At 40.8% G+C, this 26,463-nt stretch overlaps 3 protein-coding genes across 6 annotated transcripts; all 3 read left to right on the top strand.

Moving 5' to 3' along the window:
* Positions 1-3,420: 3,420 nt before the first annotated feature.
* LOC102786758 (uncharacterized) lies at positions 3,421-13,108 on the top strand. Of its 2 annotated transcripts, none has more exons than XM_087842624.1 (6): positions 3,421-3,523; positions 3,622-4,553; positions 4,733-4,825; positions 6,835-7,300; positions 8,770-10,545; positions 12,244-13,108. In XM_087842624.1, the coding sequence occupies exons 1-6, from the start codon at positions 3,421-3,423 to the stop codon at positions 12,552-12,554; spliced, it is 3,681 nt and encodes a 1,226-aa protein (XP_087698750.1). In that variant the 3' UTR covers positions 12,555-13,108. The 2 variants fall into 2 exon arrangements, with proteins under 2 accessions (XP_087698750.1, XP_087698749.1); XM_087842623.1 differs by having other exon boundaries at positions 4,706-4,825.
* Positions 13,109-13,941: 833 nt separating this feature from the next.
* Positions 13,942-17,599, top strand: timm10 (translocase of inner mitochondrial membrane 10 homolog (yeast)). The gene is made up of 2 exons (XM_087842622.1): positions 13,942-14,162; positions 16,537-17,599. Exons 1-2 carry the CDS (start codon positions 14,092-14,094, stop codon positions 16,730-16,732), a joined length of 267 nt encoding a protein of 88 aa, XP_087698748.1. The 5' UTR covers positions 13,942-14,091; the 3' UTR covers positions 16,733-17,599.
* Positions 17,600-21,194: 3,595 nt separating this feature from the next.
* On the top strand, positions 21,195-25,870 carry LOC148102607 (uncharacterized). Of its 3 annotated transcripts, XM_087842099.1 has the most exons (11): positions 21,195-21,440; positions 22,379-22,474; positions 22,635-22,769; positions 23,001-23,149; positions 23,248-23,384; positions 23,484-23,577; positions 23,713-23,836; positions 23,955-24,172; positions 24,253-24,436; positions 24,674-24,798; positions 24,970-25,870. In XM_087842099.1, the coding sequence occupies exons 2-11, from the start codon at positions 22,441-22,443 to the stop codon at positions 25,303-25,305; spliced, it is 1,536 nt and encodes a 511-aa protein (XP_087698225.1). In that variant the 5' UTR covers positions 21,195-21,440; positions 22,379-22,440; the 3' UTR covers positions 25,306-25,870. The 3 variants fall into 3 exon arrangements, with proteins under 3 accessions (XP_087698225.1, XP_087698227.1, XP_087698228.1); XM_087842101.1 differs by lacking the exon at positions 22,635-22,769 and having other exon boundaries at positions 21,207-21,440; XM_087842102.1 differs by lacking the exons at positions 21,195-21,440; positions 22,379-22,474 and having other exon boundaries at positions 22,706-22,769; positions 23,050-23,149.
* The last annotated feature ends 593 nt before the right edge of the window (positions 25,871-26,463 follow it).

Here is a 26,463-nt window from a genome sequence, read left to right as displayed (position 1 = left end):
GAATGGAATGATTATTAAGTTGTAGTCTATGAATAAAGTGACAAAATTTTATGCGAAATGATGGGCGTTTTGGTTTTTTGCATTTTTGTGCTAACATGTAGCTACCTCTTAAGCTAGCTAAGATAAGCCTAGGCAGCGATGATTAACCAACGCATTTTGTTAAAAAAAAAAAAAAAAGGTCGGCTTAGGTGTCTAGAAATTTGCGATTAATTGAATAAATGAAACAGACAACCAAATAAAAACGTTGTCTGATTGGTAACAAGCCGATAGTGAAGTTCATTAATGCTAATTAATTCGTAGGGCTCCTCCACGTGGTCCCAGAGTCGGTGTTAGCTGTGATCCTGGCAGAGAGACCACCTCTGTACACACCGCACACTAGCCGTGACTCATTACACTGTGAGAAGAAAACAGGTTTCTAGAGGTGTACCTAGTACTTAAATTAAGGATCTCAAGTTGTACCAAGAATTTAAACCTGCAGTAAATTATAAGAGGTCAAAAGTGAGGCTTTCCCCCAAACCATGAATGCAGCAATTGAGCAATTTCCTCAGAAATGTTCATTTCGATTTTAGGAAAAAAAGCTCTTCAACTCAAAAGATAAAAGGCATAAATAAACTGTATTATTGAGATTAATAGAAAATAAATGAAGCCATTATCTAGCATTCATATATTCAGAAAAGCTCGAAATGGTATATTAAATTACAATAAAAGCAATAATACAATAATAAAAGCAAAAAAATAGCAATTGGAATATTTTTGTACTTTCAAAGGAATACCCAACCATGAATCTGATTTGGGGGGTTTTAATCATCATCAAAAGATCTGTTTCCTGCCATTCTAAGCAAAGTTGGTCAAATAATTCATTTTTGTGCAAATCAGCCAAACTCTGAAAGCAATTTTTAATTTAATTTGACTGGTAATTTCTATACAACGTTTTCCATGTTCCAATGTTATTTAAGCTATTTAAGTGTTTAACAGATTTGTTTGGAGGCAGATGATGTATGGCGACCTCCTTAAAATTGTAGCCGAAAGAAGAACAAGGTTTCTATGCAAGCAGTTTTTGTGTCCCAGTTTTTGCTGAAATTAAATTCACATGCCCTTTAATGAACCATATGGTATAGCCAAGCTGGGAAAAAAAGTAGTCACCACCCAAAGAAATAGGTTGTGACTATTGTCCACCCATTCCACTAAATAATTATCACAGTGATTGAATGTTTTAGCTGGCAGCAGGTTATTTAACCCTACCTAAGGCAGTGAGTAGGTTCTCTTCTATTAAACAACCATGTCTGGAGACGTATCCTGGGGTTGTGGAAAAGATCTTACTCTATTTTAGAAGGGTGACATTATTGGCCTGAGCAGGGGAAAAACTCAGGAGATTCCTAAAATGACGAAAACTGGGTTAATAACTGCCCAGTGCATTATTGCATTATTGAAACCTGTAAGAGTTGTGGTGAACCATCATCTTTGATGGAGAAATGGACAAAATCTTGAATGATCCTGATTGGAGTTTACTGAAATATTTAGTTTGTAAAAACTTCAATTTAATTTATATAACACCAAATCAAAGCAATAGTCTTGTCAAAGTGCTTTATATTGTAACAGAACAACCCTACAATAATACAGAGAAAACAACAATCAGAAAACCATCTATGAGCAAGCACTTGGCAATAGTGGAAAGGAAAAACTCCCTTTTAACAGGAAGAAACCTCCAAAAAACAGAGTCACGGCATTTCCTTATCTTACATTGTGGCAAACTCAAGACACTGGGACTAAATGCTATCATAGCCCTAAGAAAACCACTTCTCAATGAGGCTGTAAGGGTGGAAAGAAGACTTCAGTTTGCTTAGGCGCTTAAAGATGGTCTGAGCCCAGATTTATCCTGCTTAAGAGTGATTAGCACGTCATACTGAGGGATACAGATAAATTGATGCACCAACACGAGCCTGTGGGGGCAGTCTTGTGGTTGGTTTAGTTGCTCATATCTAGGTTCAGCATTGTTGAATGAGGTCAGCTACCTGAATTTACTGAATGAGCAGCTTTTTCCAGCCGTGGATTTTTTTCTTCCCTGATGGCATGGACATATTCCAAGATGGCCGCATTCATTCGGATCAAATTATGGCAAAGTGGTTTGGGTCTCACTGAGAATCTTTGGAATGTGCGTGTCTGCATATAAATAAATGTTGTGACATTTCGTAAGCTTAATGAAATGAGTCATAAAGGTCTGAGACAAATTCCAAATGGCAGCTGGTTTATGAGCTTCCAGATGAGAAGATGAAGACAAGCACACACACAGTCAGATAAGTCAGGAAGTCACGCAGGCACATGTTCATTTGACAGAGAGAAAAGTCCTTGTAGTCGCTTATTTGGGCAGTTACTTTGGCTACGTTCACACTGCAGGCAAAAGCGCATCAAATCCGATTTTTTTTGACCCTATGCGACCCATATCCGATCATGGTGTGACAGTGTGAACGGCACAAATCCGATCTGGGTCACTTTCGTATGTGGTACTGAATCCGATACATATCTGATGTTTTAGAAAGCGACTGCTGTTTGAACGGTCAGGTCGCATTAAATCCGTCTTTTACGTCACTGACACAAGACGGACGCCAATTATCAGCGCCAGAGAAGACATCGCGAACGCTTACTGGCCATCCAGTGAAACTGCTGGGAAGACAACGTTGGAGAAACGTGAACATTTTATTTGTACTGTATAATCTGCAGATTCTGACAGAAATCTGCAACTATCCTTTGAAGCAGCGCTCCTCTAAAACAGCAATAAGGATCATTATTAGGTTATTTACATTATTAAATAACAAAATAACTTAAAGCAAAAATTGGGAAACGTAAAGTCCGAAGTCTTTATATTAACGGCCATCAGTCAAACAATACTGTTTGCTCTGGGTCTAAACAGAGCGCGTTGTGTGTGATGTCTTCTTTTGCGCATGCGGGCCGCTTTGAGCTTCACACTAGAGCGCGTTTGCTGTCACATTTTATTTGTAGTGTGAACGAGCAGACAAAAAAAATCGTATTTGATCAAAAAATCAGAATTGAGCATCAAGACCTGCAGTGTGAACGTAGCCTTAGAAGGACTATCTAATCGTTATCATTATCTGAGTGGTAACCAAGGAATAAAAGCTGCACATTTACAATCACCTGTTAAATCTGATTTAAAACACTTAAAAACAAGACTTTGAAATGCTTTTTTCCATCTGAAGGTTGGGCTTCAGCCACCGTGTTTGCTGTTACAGAATTCTCACATAAGGATTCTTCTCCATGTCTTTCTTATGCCTCTGATGTTGTGTAGGGAAACAAATTTTGCACACACATGCCCTGGAATGTTAACTATATTACTTTTTTTAGATTAAAAACGTATCTTTGGATGTGAATTGCAAACTCCCTCTGCCTGCGAATGCTCATGTGGACATGCAGAGGTACCTGTGGCCTGGTTATGAGGTGCAGCTTCTCGCGGGGCTGCAGAGACAACAGAACAGTGCCCAGTTCTGTGACACCCTGCTCCAAACTGAGGGTGAGAAAGAAGGGAAATTACAAAGTTCTTTGTGATGTAAGACAATGTACAAAATGCACAATTGAGTCATTCTTTCCTGACTTATTCTTTACGTAAAGGTATCTCGATCCCAACCCACAGCTGCGTCCTTGCAGCTCTCAGCCCGTACTTGTCTCAGAAGCTTTCAGCCTCCCCCTCACCTCCATCTGGACAGAGGCGTCAGCTCCAGCTCCAGACCGTGAAGGCCCAGACTCTGCTCAAGCTGGTTGGTCTGCTTTACTCTGGTGTGCTGGAGGTAAAAGGAAACAATGAGAAGAGTGATGTGCTGGCTGCAGCCCACCAGTTTGGAATCACAGACCTTGTGCGAGGACAGAAGGGTGGAGGGCCGAAAGAAGTCCAGGAAAGGAGGCAGAGTCTTGGGAATTGCAGAGAGAGACGGGGAAGCCTAAAAATACAGGAGACACGTGTTGAGGCTGAGGTGGCGGGCATGGGAAAGGAAAATTCACCAGTTAGAAGGAAAATCAGTGTGTCTGTTGGCACACAGACGGCAACCATTCCTGAAAATTCAGTGGATTTTGGAAATCCGGAGCCTGGCTCCTCTGTAGCTCAAAGCCCGGATATTTGTGTCACTGTTCCACATCTCACCCCTCGCCCCGCCGTCGCCAGTGATGCAGAGTCTACATTTGGCCAAACTTGTGACAGTGTAACGAATCCCACATCCACTTCATCTTTTTCCGTTGACACGGTGCCTTTTCCTACCATCCGTAATGATTCCAGCTCCTCGGAAGCTCAGGGCGACTGTTACCAAGAGTCATCCGAGTCTGGGGACAGCGTCACCTGGTTGTCCAGAGAAAGGGCAGGATTGGAGGATGGAAAATCAAACGGCACGGCAGCCGAGAGCGTAAATGCAGAGCAGCCACGACGGGTCTGCAGAGATGAGATGAACGAAAAAGAAAACTCGAGTGAGAAGAGTCCTGCACAATGCAGCGCGGCGGTGAAAGATCTAACCAAGATGAAGGAGATGATGGAAGACGCACAGATATCCATCAAGGTGAAAAGAAACTGTATTCTTTTCGTATTGTGAGCAGGAGTTCTGTTTCATGGATTGAGTGTAGGCGTCATGTACGTTCGTTGTCTCTGGATTAGTTTATATGTCACACCACATGTGTTGGACACCTTCCTCACTTTGTGTGTTTTTGTCAGAACTGTATTTGTCTTATGTGTGTGCAGGTGAAGCTGAGGAGAAGAACGACAGGAGAGATGTGGGAGGTGGTGACGGTACAAAGCCCAAATGAGACGTCCGTTCTGACATCACCGACTCAGGTATTTAAGGAATAAATTGCAAAATAAATGAATATTTAATTACATTTTTTGAAGCTACACTAAACACTTGTTTTTTTTTAATTTTTTTTATGGCTTGTGGGGATAGGTTAATTGGTAAATGGTAAATGGCCTGTATTTATATAGCTTTACTAGTTCTTAAGGACCCCAAAGCACTTTACATATTCAGTCACACACACATTCACACACTGGTGATGGCAGCTACATTGTAGCCACAGCCACCCTGGGGCGCACTGACGGAGGCGAGGCTGCCGGACACTGGCGTCACCGGGCCCTCTGACCACCACCAGTAGGCAACGGGTGAAGTGTCTTGCCCAAGGACACAACGACCGAGACTGTCCGAGCCGGGGCTCGAACCAGCAACCTTCCAATTACAAGACGAACTCCCAACTCTTGAGCCACAATCGCCCGTTAATCCAAATTGCCCATAGGTGTGAATGTGCAAGTGAATGTGAACGCGAATGGTTGTCTGTCCCTGTGTGTTGGCCCTGAGACAGACTGGCGACCTGCCCAGGGTGTCCCCCGCCTCTCGCCCTATGACAGCTGGGATAGGCTCCAGCGACCCTGACAAGGATAAGCAGAAGCGGATGGATGGATTTTTTTATGGTTTCAGGCTTTACACGTGTGACAGTGTCATGAGCTAGTGGGAGATTTGATGTGTTTAGAAAAGTACATTTCAGTATCACTTAAATTCCCAGTTCTGAGTCTGACAGGCGGCATAATCGAGTGAACATCAAGAAACATGAAGTGGAAGAATTCCCTGTGATAAAAACTTTTATTTTGATAAAAAATAGGATGCCCTTTCAAAACCTTACAATAACCAGCTGCTTCTTCTTCTTCTTAATCTTTGTTTCTACTGTGTTATAGACCCAGGCAGCTGGAGACCTGAGAAACGAGTAATCACACCTGTTATACTTTGAAATGTGCTTGAAGACTGCTGCTTGGCATTGGAGCTTATTTTTGATACCAGATGTTTTGCAATATTACCTATGAAAGCATGACAACTAAACATTTGATATAACTTAAGCTCACGCTGGTAAGCAAGAAACAAGAAATATCCATTCGTCAACAAGAATAGAGACCGCAGGAGGGAAGGTGCGTTTCTGCAGAATAGAGTAGGCTGAAGAAGAGGAGGAGGAGGAGGTGCACGTGGCCCGGCCGATGGTTTGGTGAGACGTTAAAGTCTCACTCGGTGCTCTGTGAGAAGTAAGCAGCAGCGGTATGATGTAAATGTGGTGTAAAACCTTAGCTGGGCAGGTTTAGCACAGCTGTTGCCTCAGACTCGACCAGGAAGGAGGTGCGTTTCATCGTGTTCTCCCCCTGTGATCAGCAGCACAGCAGACATATGTGCTCTGTGGAAACTTTTACCTGGTAAAGGGTAAAAGATTACCACGAGAATCTCTGATGTCTTGATGGTAAAGCAGTATCTGTTTTATACTTGTCGAGAAAATTGTCAGTTGTTTAATGTGAATATGAAAAACAGGAATTGGAAAAAAGTGTTTATAAAATGACATGATCATCAGTTAATTTCTTTTTCTTCACTTTGTTTCCTGTGAGTTCTGCAAACAGTGAAGTCGTTTTTGTATTCAAACTGTGATGATCAGAGACGTGAGTGTTAAATATTTTAACTGGTTTCTGCTGAGAGAGATTTCAGTCTTCCTTTCCAGCTCTCATCAAATAACTTCAACTGGAGGAATGAAAATCCAAAACTTAGATTTCAGTGGTAAAATAAAGTCTTTGTCCCGTCGCCCCTAATCCGACAATCACGTTTCAACCGTCGTTGTTTTCTCTGTATTATTATTATGACCTCGCCTACCTTATAAAGCACTTAGAGGCAACTGTTGGGGACTGTTTTCAGAGAAGCACCTAAATAAAATAGTTTGTTAGTCCAGTTTATCTGCAGACAGATGAATTCACCTTTGTTTTAAAGTTTGAATGAAAGGTGATATTTTATAATGGTTTTAATGGTTTCCTATTCATCTTTCAAAAAGCCACAAACAGATGCTGAGGAACTCGAGCCTCCTCCCTCCCCTGTCCCCCCATGCTCTGTTCAGAAACCAGAGATCCAGAACCTTCCACCTCCTGTAACCAGCTCTCCCACACAACCAGAGCAACACCACAACTCCACCTCTGAATCCCAGTCTTTCTCCAGCAGCAGCTTCACCTCAAACCCCGACACTGAGCTCGAATCAGCGCCGGCGCCTCAGCCGCAGGGCTCTGTGGACGAGTGTGACGAGCAGATAGAGAAGCTGTTAGAGGACGTCATGATGAGCCTGAACATCCTGCCCAACTTGGAGAGTAACTGTAAGAAGTTGGAGTCGAGCCACAATGTTTGCCGAGTCCCAGTTTCACAGGGTGACGCAGCCCAGGGTCGGATGGATCCTGTCGCCAGTGCAGCAGACGTTGCTTTCTTTCAGGATTTGGAGTCGCAAAGCAACCAGACGTCAGTGGATACAGGTAGAAGCTTTCTTTGTAAATACACATATTTTTTTTAATATCACATTTGAAATAGTTGTACAGACCTGTGGTAAGTTTTTTTGTTTTCTGTATTTTTATTCTTTTGATGAAGACTCCTTAGCATCTCTCCTCACTGCTCCACAGGCTCCAGGCTCTCATTTCTGGCCTGTTATTGTTTAATTGTGGCTAGCAAACAGTTTTTAGGTCCATTACTGCCACCTTCTGAGTGCAGTAGTGTATTACATCTTAACAGTATTGGGGTTGATTGTTTGTTTTTAAGTATTTTGAGACAAGACATTGATCAATTTTAGAATAAGGACTCAAAAATCCTGACCACCCCTCACTGCGAACGTACTGAAGTTTACTGTTCAGCATTTAACATTTATTGGTGATTTTTGTGTTTGTTTAGTTACATTTTAACAACATGTAAAGCCTTACAGTTTGTCTTTATTATTTTTTTATACCTTGTTTTGTCTGAAACCTCAAACAGTTCTTCGTCCCTTGGATTAAACTTTTTAGTGTTTCTGCAAAGAAAATGAATTTGAAGAATTAACTGAGAGCCGGGAGCAGGTGGAGGAGAGCCTGGACAGAAGAGAAATTTTAAAAAAAAAGTCAGTAGAAGCAAAAAATAAATACATGTGTATGAATGAGAGGGAGATTGGTGTAACAGTGAATCTGCAAATAATAGAGGTACTGGGAGTAATAAGGTTTGGAGATTGGGGGCTCTGACAAAAAAGTGCAGGAGCTGGATGTTGCACAGTTGAAGATGCTCAGATTTGATCTGGATGTGAGTAGCTGAGGCTGAGCAGTTTGTAGACGACTGTTTTAGCCTTCTGTCCTTTTTATACTGATTTTAAAAAGGCAGATGTGTATTTTCAGAGAGTAACACAGGAGGACGATCTGATATCCTCGTGTTGGTGTTGTTCCCAGATCATCATGAAAATGTTGTTCCAGGTTCAGCAAGTGACCAATCACATTATTGTGACGTTATTCTTTTGCGCAGGGTTAGGGTCCGTTGATCGGCGGACAAAGGCGGTTTCTCGCAGCTTAAGTACAGTTTTTTGTTTTACGCCGGTTTTTCCCGAAGTCGCAAAAGTATGACATCACAACATTCTGATTGGTCACTTGCAATGTTGATCCTGGAACAACCTTTAGTATGATGATCTGGGAACAACACCAACACGAGGATATCAGATCGTGCAACACAGGAGGACCTTTTTCTTTCTTTCTTCTTTTTTAAAGCACATTACATGTTATTACAGAAGCAGACTGAGTTGAACCTGACTTAAGTCTCAGTTCAAGCTCTCTCACTGCTACCCGTCCTGCTGCCCTTCCTCCTCAGTTTTCAGGAGCTTATTAATTGGTACTTTAGATTTTTTGATTGTCACAGAAAACGTCTATAAAAATACAGGACTTACAATTCACGTATTTAAGATGAATTGATAGTCATCCTTCCGCTTGCTCGTTAGGTATCCATTGTTGCTTTGCAGCTCCAAACCAGCCCAAGTTGATCCAGCAGCAGCAGCCGACTCTCCAGTGCAACTCAGCTGTCAGATCTTTATGGCAAATCGATGGATTGAGCTGCCAGAGTTTGCCCCCATTCAAAAGTCAAAATTCTCTGTATCCGGAAACACCCACAGGCTCAGCCCTGTCTTCAGCTTTCTTCACCAGAGGCCAGAAACTCCATTACCCAGCATTTCAGCCACCATCCTCACAAGATGATCAACAGAGTCTCGAGTTTTTGCCTCTGCCAAATGGAAATGGGACACAGTCTGAACCCACTTTTTCCTCACCTTGCATGGATGACTTGCGGCTTCCTCAGCGTCTCTCCCCATTAGAGCCAAGTTCATCTGCAGCTAAAGGTCAGCCTCTACTCAACAACTCAGCAAACCCTGAACACGGTGTCCAGCAGCAGCCATCCTTACGTAGGAGACCCTGGCTCTCGGACAACGCTGGTTCACTGCAGTTTCCCTTTAGCAGCATCATTTGCACAGGTCGTAAAAGTACATCTCCATCACCAGATCCAGATCACAGCTGCCAGTCAAAGCAAGAGCAGCAGGAGAAGGATTTGCATCTAAAAAATAGAGGAACCAGTGCAGAAGGTTGCAAAGGGAATGGCTTGAAAAAGAGAGGTAAAAAATCAGCAGCAGAAGTAAAATCGTACTCCAGGAGGCTGAAGGAGAGTTTCAAATATAGACATGATGACGCTACAGGAGATGGGAGGAAGAGAAGGCGCACAAATTATCAACAAGACTCCACCGGTTCTTGTTCTGCGTACAAAGATTTAAAAGTCAGCGATGAAACAAAGAATTGTTCAGTGAGGCTGTCGAGTAACAATGTGCTATTGAAGGAAAGAGAAGTGGCTATCAGGTCTTCAAACGCACCATCTGGACTTCCAGGGAAACCCAGCAAAATGTTGCCCGTCGTTGACATTGGGGAAGAAAAACCCTTTGGCACCAAGCCGCCTCGGATCAGGACCAGGGGCTTTATGAAAAAATCTCAAGAGGCAGCAAATAACACAACCCCACCTGAAACGCCTTGCATTTTCAAGCCTGTCGTCTGCAGAGCTCAGCTTGTGAATCAGGATGGCGTCTCGCTCGTGAAAAGGAAACGTGGTAGACCCCGAAAAATAAGACCTGTAGAGGACTCTACACAAAGTGTTCCTGCCGTTGTTGAAAACAATGACAATGTCGACAATGCGCAGGTCGACGGGGACTTGCCAACGGAGCAGGAGGAGAAAAAAATGGAGAAGTCGTGCAGAAAACGGAGGCATGAGAGCGAGGTGGAGGTCAGCCCAGTGAAGAAGACTGCGAGTGTCAAGCACACGGAAAAGGCTGAAGAAACCAATAACGACTGTAACGTAAAACCTGGGACAGCGAATCAGCGGCACACGGTCACTCTGAAGGACATTCAGAAGCTTATTAAATGGCAACAAGCACGAAGGATGAAGTCCAAACAGACCCAGGAAACACATGAACCTGCAGAAGCCACAGATGGCATATTGGAGAAAGGAGTGGACGTTAAAGACGGGACAAACTCTGAAGAACATCACAAAGGTTCAAACATGGCAGTTGATAAAAATCACAATCTTCTTCTGAGCCCGTCTGCAGAGACAAACAGTCGTATGAGCGAGAAGAGGAGTTTGGATGGTGATGAAGACCAGCCAGTGTCCTTAGACGTTGTGGAAGAAGATGAAGCCAAGGTGACACCGGAGAGAGAGCGACCACTGGGAAGTCCTTATGAAGGTACTTTGAATTTTGCTGTTTCTGTTGTCATGGTAGATTAATTGGATTTTGTTTTGAAGGTTGTTATTCAGAATGAATGATTACATTGGTAGTATTGATTAGTATTGATTTTTCTGCTCTATGCCAATCATACAGGCACCTCCGAGGATGGGTTAGCATAGTGTGCTGAGGCTTCAGGCCATTTGTCTCTTGCAGATGGGAGTAAACTGTAAAAACACAGACCATAAACTGCCACGTTGGAGCTAAGGCGCGGTGTTTGTGTCGCCCCCATGTGGGCTGACGCAAAGCTGCATAGTTTCACTTCAAGAGACCAAAAAACGTTTCTTAAAGTAGATGCAGATTTAGACATAAAAAAGAGAAAAAACTAATAAAACAACTGAATATCATTTCAGTTTAAACCTTGCACTAGAGCAAATTTACGTTTTAATATTTTTTGTCTTTTTAAGTCTGCTCAGAATTTCAGTAGCTGTTCAGACATCAGCCTTAATACGGCCATTTTTTTAAAAACGTGCTGTTGCACAATCCAGCGCATGAACGACATGTACTTAAGTGCTGTTTGTCCTGCAGTCTGGTTGGACGGCACCTTCGTTTCTCAGTGGATCTACTACATTAAAATAAAAAATCTACCTTGGAATGAGAATTCAATTCAATTTTATTTATATAGCGCCAAATCACAACAAAAGTCGCCTCAAAGCGCTTCATAGATACAGAGAAAAACCCAACAATCATATGACCCCCTATGAGCAAGCACTTTGGCGACAGTGGGAAGGAAAAACTCCCTTTTAACAGGAAGAAACCTCTGGCAGAACCAGGCTCAGGGAGGGGCGGGGCCATCTGCTGCGACCGGAATGCAGTGAATGCAGAGTTTTGTGTAGGAAACACTGTAAAATTCTCTCTGTAGGCATGTGTCCATGTTTGCTTTTGCTATTTAGTTTCTTCCTTTTTTATGTCCTCAGTTATCTGTCACAACAGTGAGATGGCACTCGAGCATTTAAAGCATGCCATAAAGCTTTCTTTCCATTTGGCTGTGCAGGTTCCTGTCATCTACTAACTGTTATTTTCAAACTAACCACCCGACCCTGGTCCTTCCCGTGGAGGACCAAGACTAGGTGGCAGCCTGACCAGGTCGCTCTTGTGGCGGTCAGCGTCCAGTGTCCTGCAGGTTTTAGATATCACTCTGGGTCAACACACCTGAATCAAATGATTAGTTCATTTCCAGGCCTCTGGAGAACGTAAAGAGATGTTGAGGAGGGGATTTAGCCATTTAAATCAGCTGTGATGGATCAAGGACACATCTAAAACCTGAGGCCTGGAGTTTCACACCCTGGTCTAGGTGGATGGACTTCTGCTCCACTGTCTTTGACTTCAGCTGGTGATTAAAGTTCTTGTTTGGTCTGGAGATGCACTGTGAGCTCAGTGGCCACTCGACTGAGATGATGCTGGTGTGCTGAGCTCTCCAGGGCTGCAGAGCAGAACAAGAACAGAATCACTTGAAAGGCAGCTGATCACATGTTTCATTTGCTGACGGTGTTTGCAGATGAGACACTAACGTCAAAAGCTCACTGCTGGCTATAGAGGCAGCTGACTATTGATCAGTTATTTATCATTGGAAAGTGTGAGTATGCCTCTTTCTGCTTGCACACAAACATGCACGCACATGCTCCTGCTACCCTCACAGTCTCCTTCTGTGTGGCACAGGGAAATCTCATTCAACGGGGTCGCCATTCCTCAATGATGACTGCTCCTCTCACAGTGATGCCCTCCTGCCTGAAGAAAAGACAGCTTTGGACTTCATGTTGCAGCCATTGACCGTGAAGATGACCAGTACAGACAAAAAGGGAAAAGAGGAGGAGGAAGAAGAAGAGGTGGATGTTCTGGTTTGCTCCCCAGAAAAAGCATCTCAGACCAGAGAGTGTGAGGGGTTCCTCAACAACATAGACATGACTCCGAATGAAGATGAGGAAGACGATGTGAATGAAATTGACGTGACTGGAGACGAGGCAGAGTAACGTCATGTACGTGTATATTTTTTTACCCCGTCCAGTGGTCGGCTCTCACTCTAATGCTGCCTCCGTTCTGGTTGTATTTATGTTCACGTCACATGAAGTTGCGTATAAAGATTCATTTTTACATTCTTCACTTCATGTTTTCACCGCTTTGGGTTTTCGTTTAGTTCCTTCTGTATACGGTTCAAAAAGATGTTTAATTTCCTTTAATAATATTCTAAAGAAAAAGTTTCTTTTGTCAATTTTATAAATTTTACATTTTCAGCAAAATTGTCCGATGAATAGAGGAAAAGGCACTTGAGTGGCCTTCAGTGATGTCCCTCTGTATGTTTCCATTGTGGAAAAGATCTGTTGTTTTAAGTCTATATTTGTAAAACTGTTTTATGTACATCAGTACATAATATAATTATGGTTTATTAAACGTTTTCATGTGACAGCTTGCTTTCTTTAAAAAGCACCATAGCTGAACACAAGAGGACACTACAGAATATACACTCACTGGCCACATTATTAGTTACATTTTGCTAGACTTCTAATTGGCATAGATTTAACAAAGTGCTGGAAATCTTCCTTTTCCATTTTGGTCTATATTGACATGACAGCATCACATGTTACAGCTGGTTGGCTCCCCAGATTTATGAGTTACACATTTATAATGCAATACTTTGGATTGAGCTCTGGTATCTATGGAGGCCCTTTGAGTGTCTTGCTGGAAGCAGACATCAGATTTGTACACTGTGGTCATAAAGGGATGGACTTGACACACAAAGCAAGGTAAATCTATGCTTTTATGTTTACACCAAATTCTGCCAGAACCATCCAAATACTGCAGAAGAAACAGAGACGTCCAATTACGAAGCAGTTTTTTCGAACCCCAAAACCAAGCATTGGGTTTGTAGTCGAGTTACTGTTGCCTTCTCATCAGCTTGCAGCAGTCTGCCCGTTTTCCTTTGTCCTCTGCCATCTACATTTAATTTTTACCCAGAGAACTGGTGCTCACTGGACATTTGATCTTTTTCTGATCTCTCTGTATTGGAACATCTCAGAAGATTCAAAGCGTTTATTGTCATGTGTACAAAGAAAAGCATTTCTCTGTACAATGAAATTCTTTCTCTGGTGTCCACATAATATGTACTAATAGATTAAAATACAAATAGCATGAATAAATAAATGGAGACAGAAGTTTCAGAAATACAGAACAAACCAACTTTCTTCCTCATTCTGATGTTCAGTTTGAACTTGAGCGCGTTTTTTGTCCTTCATTTCCCTGTGAGGCTCTATCTTACTTTGGACAAATAGAAATACACACACACACCGGTAGAGGGCGCGCTTCCTGCTCGCTCCGATTTCTGCTTTTTGAATCCAACTTTATTGTCACCGGAAGTGTGTGTGAGGGAAACGGTACGCACGTGTTTTCGCGCAGGTTTGAAGGTTACAGAAGCAGCGGGTAGTGCTCCTTGCTTGCTGTCCGGAGGAGAGGCTCAGCGGGACGGCGTGTTTGTAGTTCGAGACCCGGTGAGAGCAGAACTGAAGCGGAGCCATGGATCCTGTGAAGGCGCAGCAGCTGGCGGCGGAGCTGGAGGTGGAGATGATGGCTGACATGTACAACCGGTAAAGCCCAAACAAGCTAACCTCTCAGCTAGCCACAGCAGTCTGCTGTGAAGTGTCGCGGCTTTTATGTGTCAAACTTACATTTATTTACATTGTGCCAGAATAATGTGCAAAGATAATTAGTTTAGTGAAGCTGAGCCTGTACAGCTCATCGTTAATGCGAGCAACACCTGATAAAGTCAGTGTCCTGCTGGTGAAGCTCATTATTATAAAGGCCCACCAGCCGGCATGTTTAAGGCAAAGGGTGGCTTCTACTAAAGGCTGGCAAGGGTTAAATCCAGTGTGGGATAGCATTTATTTTAAAAAGAGATATATAGACTAAAAATTAAAGACCTGAGTTTAGTGCTTAACTCACTGAATTAACTTCACATGTCACAATTTTCCAGTATAAGCACAGTACGGCTTTTTCTCATAATATAAAGATGTGTGTCCTTGTGTCATAACACAGTAATCGACTTAAATGCCGTCACTCGTGTAAGAGTACATTCATTTCACAAGCATTTTTATACTTGGAAGAAACCTTTGCAGTACAGACCTGCATCTCTGAATGAAGAAAAGACGATATTTATCCTTTCATGACCTTGCACAAATTATACATTCATGTGCTTTTAATAAAGTCTTGCAGTTAAAATCCACTGAGCCTGAGTCAGATTCAGTCAGTTGCCAAAGAAAATAGTTTATGTATTTTTATGCAGGTGTGTTCGGCTTGAGAGAGACGAATAAATATACATGAGCAATGAGTTATGGGTTTGTTCAACCATTCAGAGCAACAAACAAGCAGTTTGCTTGCTTTACTTTTTTGACTGAGGTTTGATTGGCTCTTGGTTCTCTATCATCTTGCTGGGATTTTCTTCTGCAGTAATTTGATTGGTGCCCAGTTATTGACATCACTCCATAAACCAAATACTAATGTTTGTTTACATTTTGTGGATGGAAGTGAGCAATAATTCTATCAAATTCTAGTTAAAAATTTCTCAACATTCATATGATACCTGGCAACATCTTAGAGCCATTAAAAATATGTTACTGGCCACCTGATTGGTGCTTGCTCATACGTGATAATTCCCCTTTTGCCTTTAGCATAGATATAAAATAAATGGTGGAAACATTCCTCAGAGATTTTGGTCTGTATTGACGTGATGGCGTCACACAGTTGTTGGACGTTGTCAGATGGGCTGTTCTGTTTAGTTGGGTCTGGTGGTAGGCAAGGCATGTTATGTTTGTTTGTTATGTTTAGTATCTTTTTACAGGAAACATTTTGACACGTCAGTAAGTTGATGGTTCAGATTTAGGGGATTTTATTGGTATCCCAATGCTGGCAATACTTTTACAAGTACATAGTGTAAAATGCCTGTTTTTAACAGTTTAACAGTTTCTTTCTTCACCACAACAGTGACAGTAACTGGGTCTTTCAGGCAGTTAGAGGCGTTCGTGGCTTATCGTCTGCCTTGTTGCAGTTTTTTGAATCCTGGGGCTGGATGTGAAGAAACTAACCAATAATTTTAATCGGGTTAAAGAAATAATCCACTGAAATGTGATTTATCAGAATAAGCGGTAAGGTCCTATTGGGTCACCATCACTGTGTCTCCTAAGGCAAACGGTGATGGTGACCTGCAGAAGGCTTCTTCTGATGAGCATGCTGTTGTATTAAAAGACATTTGGCTAGATGAAGTGCTGTTGGATAGACTCATTCAGCACCATGAAATGAGAGGTTGATGACTTTCATGTGTTTTGAGTTTGGTCTCTTTGTGAAGCTCCTGCAGTGAAGAGGAACTGGGTTTAATGTCTGTCGGTGGTCATGTGGTGTTTGTTGGGCAAGGATGTATGAAATTCTGTCCTCGGGGCTTATCCCTGTGAAGACTATGAGGACAAAGGAAGTAATTAGTTACCATTTAACTTTTTGCTAGTTCTTCTTTGAAGTATATAATTAAACTGAATCTGTGTCTCTCCCTGCTCTGATGAAGGATCTGTGTCAACACTGGGAAGCACATTTCTGCTGTGACATGAGCCAGAATACATTTTATTTGCAGAAATTCTAAATACTCCTCTTAAATGCACCTTTTCTTGACCTAAAAGTTGGTTAATTTAACATCTTTATGAAATGAAATAACTATTATATCAGGTCATATGAAAATATGAATTTTAAAAGGTGAGTATTCAGAGCCAACTTTAGGTTCACAAAATAACTCCAGCAGATGGCGCTGTTCTGTTTTACTAAGTGACTGTTGTAAGCAAGTCATAATGGGGACCCCACAATAAGGTGCTTATGCATGAATGCATCATGTAGTAACACGTTTGTTATGTTTTAAAAATGTCTTTTTATCATCACTCTTCCTACTGAAGAATCTTGACTGTTTCCTTCCTTTCCTCTCAGAATGACTAATGCCTGCCACAGGAAGTGCGTACCGCCACATTATAAGGAGGCAGAGCTGACCAAGGGTGAGTCGGTCTGCCTGGACCGCTGCGTGGCCAAATATCTGGACCTTCACGAGCGGCTAGGACGCAAGCTGACGGAGCTCTCCGTCCAGGACGAGGAAATGATGAGGAAGGCGGCTGTGGGGAGCGGATAGACGCGGATGAAGAAAACAAAGTGGAGAATGATGTGGGATCAAAAGGTCATGGGGATGGGGTTAGCATGCGTGGCTTCAAACAATGAGAGACTTGTATTTTAATTAAAGGGTGGGAAATAAAAATAAAAAAGTGTGGAGTTAATGCTGTCGAGGGCCCGCTGAGAGAAACTGCCTCTTCCTCAGAAACTTGGTGGATCAGCAGCATAAGGACATGTGGACCAGACACTCTGGATCTTTTCCACTTTCTGTACGTTGAGCCTGGACTCTCGAAGTCACCTGAAAATCTGACTGAAAAGGAGAAAGGCCTCTGACGCTTAACATCAGAAAGCTAGAAACCTGGTTACATGTGACAGGTCCAGACAAATGCAAAGAATGATTCAACTTTAATCTTTATCTCAATTCACCCTTTGAACTGGGGTCAGATTTTTCTTGTTTGGTTTTGGAAGGCACTGAAAGTAAATATAGACTCTTTGCAAAGCTGCAGCTCAACCCGTGGAACTAGTTTATTTACAGTTGTCAGTCCTGTGCAACACCTCAGAAACAGCGAATCATGGGTCAGGGCATGCACAGAATTCATTATGGGCTGAGCCAAAATGTTTTTTTTGTACTATTCATAGTTTACTCTTTTGACCCTGGTTGGTTCTTTGTCTTTAACAGCTCAGATAAAAAAAATAACAATGGCTGAACTTTGTTCATTTTGTCATGCTTGTGTAGACTGTTGTGCTGTGTGTCAGTGGACCATGTTTTAGCGTGCGTGTCTCTTTTTCTTCATGTTTAAACCACAGTGACACAGCTTTTCATCTGCACTGCAGAGAAGCTGCACAGTGTGCTGTTAACTCTAATAAAGCGCTGTCATCGTGTAGCCTAGCTTCATGAGTGTTGGAAGAATTTATTCTGGGCCTCACACGAGGTTTGTGGTATGGTTCGACTTCACTCTTGTGCAGTATGTGGACTAGGGCTGCCACGATTAGTCGATTAGTCACGATTACGTCGACTATCAAAATCGTCAATGACTGATTTAATAGTCGATGCGTCGTTTGAAGCTTTGTAAGATCCCAAAAGACGCAGGAATAAGAAGTGGGATTTAAGAGTGTAATAACGAACTGAAACAGAAGATGGCAGCACTGCATGTACAAGGATGCCAGCTGCCGTTAAACCCAGAAGAAGAAGAAGCTGTGTCCCAGAATTCATAGCACGGCCCAGCTCAGGGGTTTTTTTTTGTTTTTTTTTTTATTTGCACAGAAATGCACAACAATTATGGCAATCTCTACAAAGATTCTATTTTCCAACATGAAATATTATCAGAACAGGCTGAATTCCAGCATATAGAAGATAGGTAATGAACAGGAAGTACAAACAACAACAAATAAATAAATAAAACCAAACCCAAACAGAATCAAAACAAACAAACAACAACAATAAAAAAAAAAAGAAAAGAAAAAAAAAGACATTATACCTTAGGGGTTTTCTAGCAGATCTAGTTCAATAATCATATGATTCAGAACCAGAGCTTGTTTTTTGTCCATAAATTTAACAGATGAGAGTAAGAGGCAGAGTTCTTTGTGAAAAGTAAAAAAGGACGGCTTTGTTTTCAGAAAACGACATTTGTGAATGAAGAATTTCCCCATAATAATTATTACATTTAAAACATTGTCAAGCTTCTTTTCTTTTCTTAGATAACCAAAAATAATATCATTTTTAGAAAATTCAAGTAAGTTTGGAATCTTTGGAAAGAGCCAGTAGTGCACATCGTTCCACAGGGCTTTACAGAATATACAATCATAAAATAAATGTTCTGTTGATTCAATATCCCCATCACAAAAAGAGCAAGAATTATTATCAATACCAAAGCGACGTCTGAGAAATTCTTTGGAAGGGTAAATACCAGAGAGTATTTTGTAGTGGACCTCCTTAGCTTTGGGAGGAATGGGAAGTTTTAGGTAATTTTTTCTGATCTCTTTCTTTTGATCACCGGAGAACAGATGTGAGATGGAATTTGGATTGCATCTATAAGGGAAAAAAACATTAGTAAATAATTCCCTAATTTGGGAGTTTTTCAGACTGTTAGCTGTAATGTTATGCCCATTTACCAAGAGTTCAGGGAGGTCAGGGGATCTATAGTCAGGGTTTTGAAAAAGATTATATGCTGTACACAGAATGTTTTGAGGGATAGCCTTAGTAATTTTTTGAAATTCTTTGTTATTTATTTGCAGATTATAATTGGTGGTGAAATCTTCTAATAAAATTTTACCTCTATCATTTAACAAATGCATCACTGACCAGATGCCCTTATCGTACCATTTTTTTATAAAGATTGATTTGTTTCCAATGTTTATGTAGCGACAGTTCCATAGGGGAGTGTTGTGTGGGCTGTAGTTATGTTTGTATATTAATTTCCAGTATAATAAAACTTGCTGGTGAAAGGAAGAGAGCTTTATGGGGAGTTTTTTTTATGTCAAAATCACATCTAAGTAAAAGATTAATTCCGCCTAGATCAGAGAATATTTTGCTTGGAATGTGAAACCAAAGACTATTTTGACTTCTTAAAAATGACCTAAGCCAATTTATTTTTAGGGTGCCATTTAAGCTGTCAAATTCAATAGCTTGCAAACCTCCATCTCCAAATTGTTTGACTAAATTACCTTGCCTGATATAGTGGGTTTTGCGTTTCCAAATAAAATCAAAGTTTAGCTGGTTAATAGATTTGATTGCTGATTTAGGCACTCCTACCGCATATGCGGCCCAGCTCAGTTTACAACAATGGCGGCAGCTAGTTAGTTTTAATATTTCTCTTATTACTCTTTCTGGGTCACAAAATAAACGTTTAACATATTTTCAGGCGAGAATGTAGCTGTGTAAACCTCAAATATCTGCTCAGTTTATCAAGACACCACATATTTTCAAAAGCGCTCCGACGTTTTCGGAGACGTCTTTTACCCACTAGCTCGATAGCTAGCCGGGGTTTAACGCTCACTAGAGCCTGTGAGAACACCGGACTCCCGGCAAACCATTTTCAAACCCACGGCCATCTTTCACTACTCAGGTTAGTCACTTAAGTTAGTCACTTTAATAACTTAAAGATGTTATTGTTTGGCTTTTTTCAGTATTTTATTTGTTCCTGAGTAAATCGGTTTGGCTGAGATTAAAGTTATAGTTTTTACACAACTGAATAAACGTCAAGCAGACAGCTGATTATTAGAAGTGTGAGATGCTCGAGAATATACTCCGGAGTCCTGTTATCATTTAGATAGCAATGAGCAGAAGGCTGAGTTTATTAAGCTTCACTGAAACAATCTGCAAATTTCATTAAAATGTAATAAACTATCATCTTGTCTTTATTTTTAGTTAGCACATAGCTTAAACACTTAAAGCTGTAAGCTAATGATAGTTATATAAGAGCAGATGCATGCCGGTGCAATAAGCTGTAAGTTTTACGTCCAATGGATGATGATCTGATTAGTCGACAAATCGCAAAAATAATCGGTGACTAGTCGACTATCAAAATAATCGTTTGTGGCAGCCCTAATGTGGACAACAGAGTGTGTGTGAATGAATATACAGTAACTATAAGATGAAATACAATGAAATCTCATGGGATTATTACAGATACAACACAATGTTTTTCTACATTTTGAAAAAAAAGGTTCTAAAAGTTTTGTTGATATAAAATTTTCTGTGAAACATGATCATAGAACTCTTTCCTAGTTTAAGAGAAACTGCTTTACAACTTCTAGCCAGGGACGACCGCGCTCAAGGAGGAAGGCTGATTAATCATATCTATAATCAACAGATGCAGATATAGAGGGTTTAAAACATGAAGCAAACCACTGGTTACACAAGAAGAGGAAGGCTAGATTAAACTTTGCAAAAAAGCATGTCAAAGATCCTGCTTGGCTAAAACTAAAAGTCATTTTGGACAAGTGAAAACCAGTGCGTCGAAGGAGAGACGCGCCTTAAGATCTCAAACACGGCACCATCTGTCAGACATGGTAGCGACAGTGTTATAGTTGGAGCATGTATGGCTGGCAGTGGAACCGTGCCACTAGTGTTTATTCGTGACCAATAGAGCATGCTTTTCAGTTACTGAAGGCAGAGAGAGCCACAAACAAGCAGCAACTGAAACCGGCTTTCAGCTTTCTATTCATAATGCAGGCAGTGTCTGGATCTAAAGATCTTTCTCTAGAATAAGTAAAGTTTGTGCATTTTTACTCCTGTGTACCAGCATGACGTCACCAGAGCAGGAACCGCAATGCATGTTATTTTTTATAATGTATAATTAATGAGTTCACTGCAGCTTTCGCACTGTGCAAAGCCATCTGGTGGGTCGCTCTGAATCAACCAAACCGAGCAAGTGTGAGACATTGTTGCTCCCACCGCTCAACAGAACAACACGTGCACAGCAAAAACTGGAGTGTTAAAATTTCAGGGTTAAACATGTTAGAGTTGATTTCCACTCTCAAAGTGTCATTTTAACACATTCTGATTCAAATAGTGTTCAGTGTTGGAGTTATTAAACAGTGTTATTCAAGTCCAGGCAAATGAACTCTGAAGAGAGTTATTTATCTTGGTAGGCCCCTGGGCTTCTGCCCAGGTAAACCCGTGGATCAATTAATAGTTTGCTCTGCCGGGCCGATTTTCCATGTGCTTCTGCTGGTTACACCGTGGTGGATACCTGCCGTGTTGCTGCTTGGAGTATTTTACACAAACGGTAAGTAATTCAAACTTATATAAAATTCACGGTATTCTATCGGTGCAGTGAGGTTTTCTTGATGCTTCTTGGTGTTCGGTTGCTGAAAACGAGCTTTAATAGAGGAGGAGATGTGTCGAAAATTCTATTTAGCCTCCAATGCTAATGTTAATGTTGCAGTCTTTTTACTCGTGAGTGACGGTAGACACTGCACGTGGAAGCGCCGCGCCACGTTCAGCTTTTCCCCTGTTCACACAGACACGTCTTTCTCCACGCCAGTTCATGAGCGTTTTTGCTCCTCTGTTTATTCAGAGCAATTTTTTCACAATTGATAAGTAAATAACATCCCAAAATAATTGAAGAGAGCTTGTTTTAGTCACTCCTGCTTTTACTTTGACATCGTTCATCGTTGACTTGTCTCTAATCTGTCTCTCTCTCTGTCTCACTCTCTTCTCCCTTTGAGACACCCGCCCCAAACATAGTCAGTTAGGCTCTCCCCTCCTTTGCGATGTGTTTATTTTCATCTCTATTGTCTCTTTTCATACACGAATCTGATCGCATTTGTCAATCGCAGTATTTTATTTTGGAGAATAGCTTTTATCTTCAAAATTGCCTGGATTGTCTTGTGTGTCTTGGTGTAACTTCCTGCGGAACATGCGTGGCCCACGCAAAAAATAGACCAGATACCGAAACAATCGCTTCGTAGCACTCCGTGTCTGGTGTAAACTACACCATAGATTAACATGTATTTTGTATTGTGTTGTGTATCAATTGGACTGCTGCATGGACAGACACAGGTTTATTTGATAACATTAAATGTTATTGCAGTGAAATTCAAACGCATGGTCAGTTTTAATCACCATGTACAGTATATGTCAGTGTTTTAATCATTTTTGCTTGAATTGCTCTAAATGTCAAATACTTACTAGTATGCCATTTTTGTTATTATTTTGTCTCAGTAAAATGCTGGTCCAGGTTCGATACTGCCAACAGCAGAAGTATGTGAAGTTGGAAGAGGTTGATGCAGGTTGAGTTTATGCAGTTTCATGAAAAAGGTTTGTTTATATCTTACCTAATTTTAGTTGGGGGGACAGAATTTTTTGTAGGGCGTTTCGCCAAGTCTCTTGAATCATACAGTGGTGTATCACTTTAGTGAATGTGAGGCAAGAACAGTTTACTTAAAAGGTGCACTCAGATATCTCTTATCTTTTCCAGTCATCGAGAGATTTTGCCTGCCACCTGATGCAAAAGTAGCGTACAAAGATGCAACAGGGACAGAAGTTGATGAAGTGATTTTCAGTGACCTTATCAGCCAAGGCACTGTGGTCCTAACAGTTTTCTCAAGTGATGGTGAGAAATTTAAAGGGGCAAGCTCAACACCAGACATGGGGAAGGGCTGTGTGGCTGCTCGTTGTTCCAAATAATCAGGAGCACACAATTTGACCAATCAGCTGTTTGAACATTGAGATCAGTTAATTTAAAGGAGTCAGGTCTGCAGTGTGATGTTGCTTTGTTAGTTAAAAATCTGCAGCCAGATTTTTTTTCTACACCTTACAGAATAATGTTGTTTTTTCCTTTTAGAATTTTCTGATTGCTCCTTGTCTTCTGCATCTGATTGTTCTGACTCAAGCTTCAGCTCAAATGCAAGTACATCAACTATACTTCTAGATGAGGGTCCCAGGAAGAAAACAAGAGTTCAGGGTACTGTTGATGTAGCATCTGCTAAAAAGGTTGTGACAAAACTCAGTTCTCATAGTTTTTTTTCTACTTCATTATTCTTAATATGTAGAAAAGCTATTCCTCACTTTTTGCATCTTTTTTTCTCAAGTTAATTGAAGGTGTACTTGGAACCAATTCAGGTGGTGAAGAGGTTCTCCAGGAATATCACACAACACAAACTCTAACAGATGCTACCAGAAGAAAAATGGTCAATATAATAGTGGCTCACATGATTGATTGCCATGGGTATGTGTGTTCTATTTGTGCATTTTATTTTTATTTTTAAATAGCACAAGTTACTATTTTGCCATTACTTAAGCATGCTAATTTAAAATCGTTTTACAGGCACCTCCCCACCAAAGCTGTTAGAGAACAGTACGCGCTAGGGGTAGTGACATTGTTCCCATCCCTGAAAGACCCATACTCCAAGAAAGGCTATGTATAGTCACTATTATTGCACTTTGTTTACATAATTTTCATGCTGTGCATCATTGGGATTTGTGTGCGTTGACATTTAAGTTCTGAAAATTTTCAGATTGACAACACATTATTTTTGAATGTATTTACATTTTAGGAACACTTCTATGATGCTGCAAGCAGCACTGGATACATTTCTTGGCGTTTGAAAACGATACAGAGAAAGACTAGAAGAGGATCTGCACCACCAAGTAGCTCCACTGGCTTTGCTCAAGAAGGAGGTAAGAAATTAAGTGTCCACAAACTAGATAATGTTCTCATTTACATTATATACTATTTTGTTTTCATTTACCTATCTGCTCAGCACCTATGCTTTTATGTTTGTTTGTTTTTCTTCAGGGGGCCCAAATTACCAAAGGCCCATTAATGTCGACATGCAGCTTGATGGAGATGCTTGCCAGGAGGCCATCTCTTTGCTGAACCATACATCCGACACTTTCTTGATTTTCCAGAAGATGAGAGAGACTTTTCAGCATCGTCAGAAGCTCATCAATGATCCTGACAAAAGTCTTGATATCCTGTCTATCTTCCCAAGATTCTTGGATACAAAAGGATTGGTGAGAATATTCAGTGGAATTTTTAATATCACTTTAAATTTCAAGATGAATGTGGCAGTAGTAGATTTTCTTTCTTAAAGGTGAATCAAGACTTCACTCTCCTGTTTGATGATGAGATATCTACCAGGCTGCTTCAGAAATGGGATCCAATCTTTAGGTATCAAATCATCAAAGAGGCCAAGCAGCTCACCTCAACAGTAGAGTTGCGTCAATTGGTGCAGTCAGCAGAGAGTCCACCAGGAAGTGATCTTGATGAGGCAGCAAGTGAGTTTGTTAAATATGATTTGCTATAAGCAGTTAAAGTTCAATAGCATCAGGATTCTATTAATAAATACCAATTCATTCACCTGTTAGCTTTGCTTCATCAGTTTTCTTTAGCTGTTAGTTTAATGTTTATGACAGCACATTTCAACTTTCTTAGGAAGTGCTTTTCTAGTTCTCCTTAAAAATTGCATTTAAAAGATTTGCTGTCAATTGATTCTTGTGACTCTTTGGCCGCAGCCTTTGACCAAGACATGGCCTCCCTGTTGTTACTGTTACATCTCCTTCCGCCACCTCCAGGAGGACCAAAGTATCAAAAAATCAGCGCCTCTGATGCTGTTGAGAGACTTGTAGTCTTTCATAAGGTAATTTAATATTTATAGTTTTTATCATAAGTTGCCATGTCACTGGTTAAGAGGTGAATGAAACAAATTACAGTTGAGCTTACAAAGGAGGTTTACATACTCATTTCTGTGATGCTATTATCTCTGACTTGCTCCTGTGTCTAATGCTCAGTATCTTTGTCTCAACTCCAGTCTTGCTGCAGTTTGGAAGAGCATCTCCAGAATCAGCAGAGTCAGCAGCCATACCTCCTGGCTGTTGGGCGCCAGAAGAGGAAGGTCGACAGCTTCTATGTTGCCATAGACAAGCGTCTCATCCCCTGCCAGGCCAGCCGCTCCCTTGGGGCATTTGATGAGCTTTTTAAAGCTCATTTTGTGTTCAATGTGTCTTATGATGCTGCACTTGTGAATTTCTACACATTTCTGCAGACAACAGTATACAATATTGATATGGGGAAAATGAAGGAGTCCCCAAGAGTTCGTGACCTGAGAGCCAAAATCCTTAACCAGGAAATTCTTCTCACAACCTAAGTAAAAATCATTAAAATGCTGACATGTTTTTTGTGTAAGAGAGCTTATCCCAGCAGGCAGCAGCTGATTTCACATTTAAGAGGTGAACATGGTTATTATCCTGGACCTAAGTTTAAGTTATTTTGTTGGCAGCCAGGCTGCAGGCTTCAGTTCCAAACTTATGCAGGCTTTAGGAAGCACCTCAGTAGTTTTCACAGCAATGTTGACCAAAATGACCGAACTTCAGCCATTGCTTGTTTTTCTAATGACACAGTTTCACCTGCTTTGGAGGACCAGTTTAATTCCTCAAATCTTCCTCACAGTTCTCCCAGTGTTCTTCCAGAGTCTAGTTCTTCCAGTGAGCATTGATTCAGTACTTACAAGGGATTCATCCAAAGAAATGTGTGCATCCATTGTGGCCAAACTGCAGGGTAGTGCAGACCATTTGATATTGGTCTGCACATTTGACATTCAAAACTCATACAGTGCTGCAGATGAAAGTTTGTACATTATATCTTCATTTATTATGTTTTGATTCACTTTCTGGGAAAAAGAAGCATGATAATAAATGTTTTTGGACAATGTACAGTTTTCTTGAAATTATTCTCATAATTGTAATTGTTGTCGTTAAAAAGTTATGTTAATCTATTACATAAATAGTTCTTTTAGGGATTAAAACTACCTTAATAAAAGAGTAAAGAGTTAAAGTAGTGTTATTTTTCAATCTGTGTAGTGTTAATTTAACCCAGTTTGGTGAGTTAAAATTAACTCAGACATGGTGTTAATAATAATTTGCTCAGTGTTAATTTAACCCGGTTTTAAGAGTTAAAAATTAACTCAGACATGGTGTTAATAATAATTTGCTCAGTGTTAATTTAACCCGGTTTTAAGAGTTAAAAATTAACTCAGAAATGGTGTTAATAATAATTTGCTCAGTGTTAATTTAACCCGGTTTTAAGAGTTAAAAATTAACTCAGACATGGTGTTAATAATAATTTGCTCAGTGTTAATTTAACCTGGTTTTAAGAGTTAAAGAAGGAACTCTGACAAAGTGTTAAATAATTAACTATTTTGAAAATGTTAATTCAACTCTGTAGAGTGTGGAGCTATATAAACCCTGAAAAAATGTTAAAATCAACTCTGTGGGAGTTGATTCAACACTACAGTTTTTGCTGTGTG

The sequence above is a fragment of the Neolamprologus brichardi genome, chromosome 6 (genome assembly GCF_056152115.1).
Source record: "Neolamprologus brichardi isolate AB-2024 chromosome 6, ASM5615211v1, whole genome shotgun sequence".
Classification (NCBI taxonomy): domain Eukaryota; kingdom Metazoa; phylum Chordata; class Actinopteri; order Cichliformes; family Cichlidae; genus Neolamprologus; species Neolamprologus brichardi.
This window is presented reverse-complemented; position numbering and strand designations above follow the sequence as displayed.

What these genes read in the sequence shown, in the direction of transcription:
- LOC102786758 (XM_087842623.1), top strand. Translation starts at nt 3,421, where the DNA reads ATGCAGAGGTACCTGTGGCCTGGTTATGAGGTGCAGCTTCTCGCGGGG. An exon ending in ACGCACAGATATCCATCAAG is followed by an intron (nt 4,554 to 4,705) that starts GTGAAAAGAAAC and finishes TGTTTTTGTCAG; the next exon opens with AACTGTATTTGTCTTATGTG. An exon ending in TTCTGACATCACCGACTCAG is followed by an intron (nt 4,826 to 6,834) that starts GTATTTAAGGAA and finishes TCTTTCAAAAAG; the next exon opens with CCACAAACAGATGCTGAGGA.
- timm10 (XM_087842622.1), top strand. Translation starts at nt 14,092, where the DNA reads ATGGATCCTGTGAAGGCGCAGCAGCTGGCGGCGGAGCTGGAGGTGGAG. An exon ending in ATGGCTGACATGTACAACCG is followed by an intron (nt 14,163 to 16,536) that starts GTAAAGCCCAAA and finishes CTTTCCTCTCAG; the next exon opens with AATGACTAATGCCTGCCACA.
- LOC148102607 (XM_087842099.1), top strand. Translation starts at nt 22,441, where the DNA reads ATGCAGGTTGAGTTTATGCAGTTTCATGAAAAAG. An exon ending in AACAGTTTTCTCAAGTGATG is followed by an intron (nt 22,770 to 23,000) that starts GTGAGAAATTTA and finishes TTTTCCTTTTAG; the next exon opens with AATTTTCTGATTGCTCCTTG. An exon ending in CATACTCCAAGAAAGGCTAT is followed by an intron (nt 23,578 to 23,712) that starts GTATAGTCACTA and finishes TTTACATTTTAG; the next exon opens with GAACACTTCTATGATGCTGC.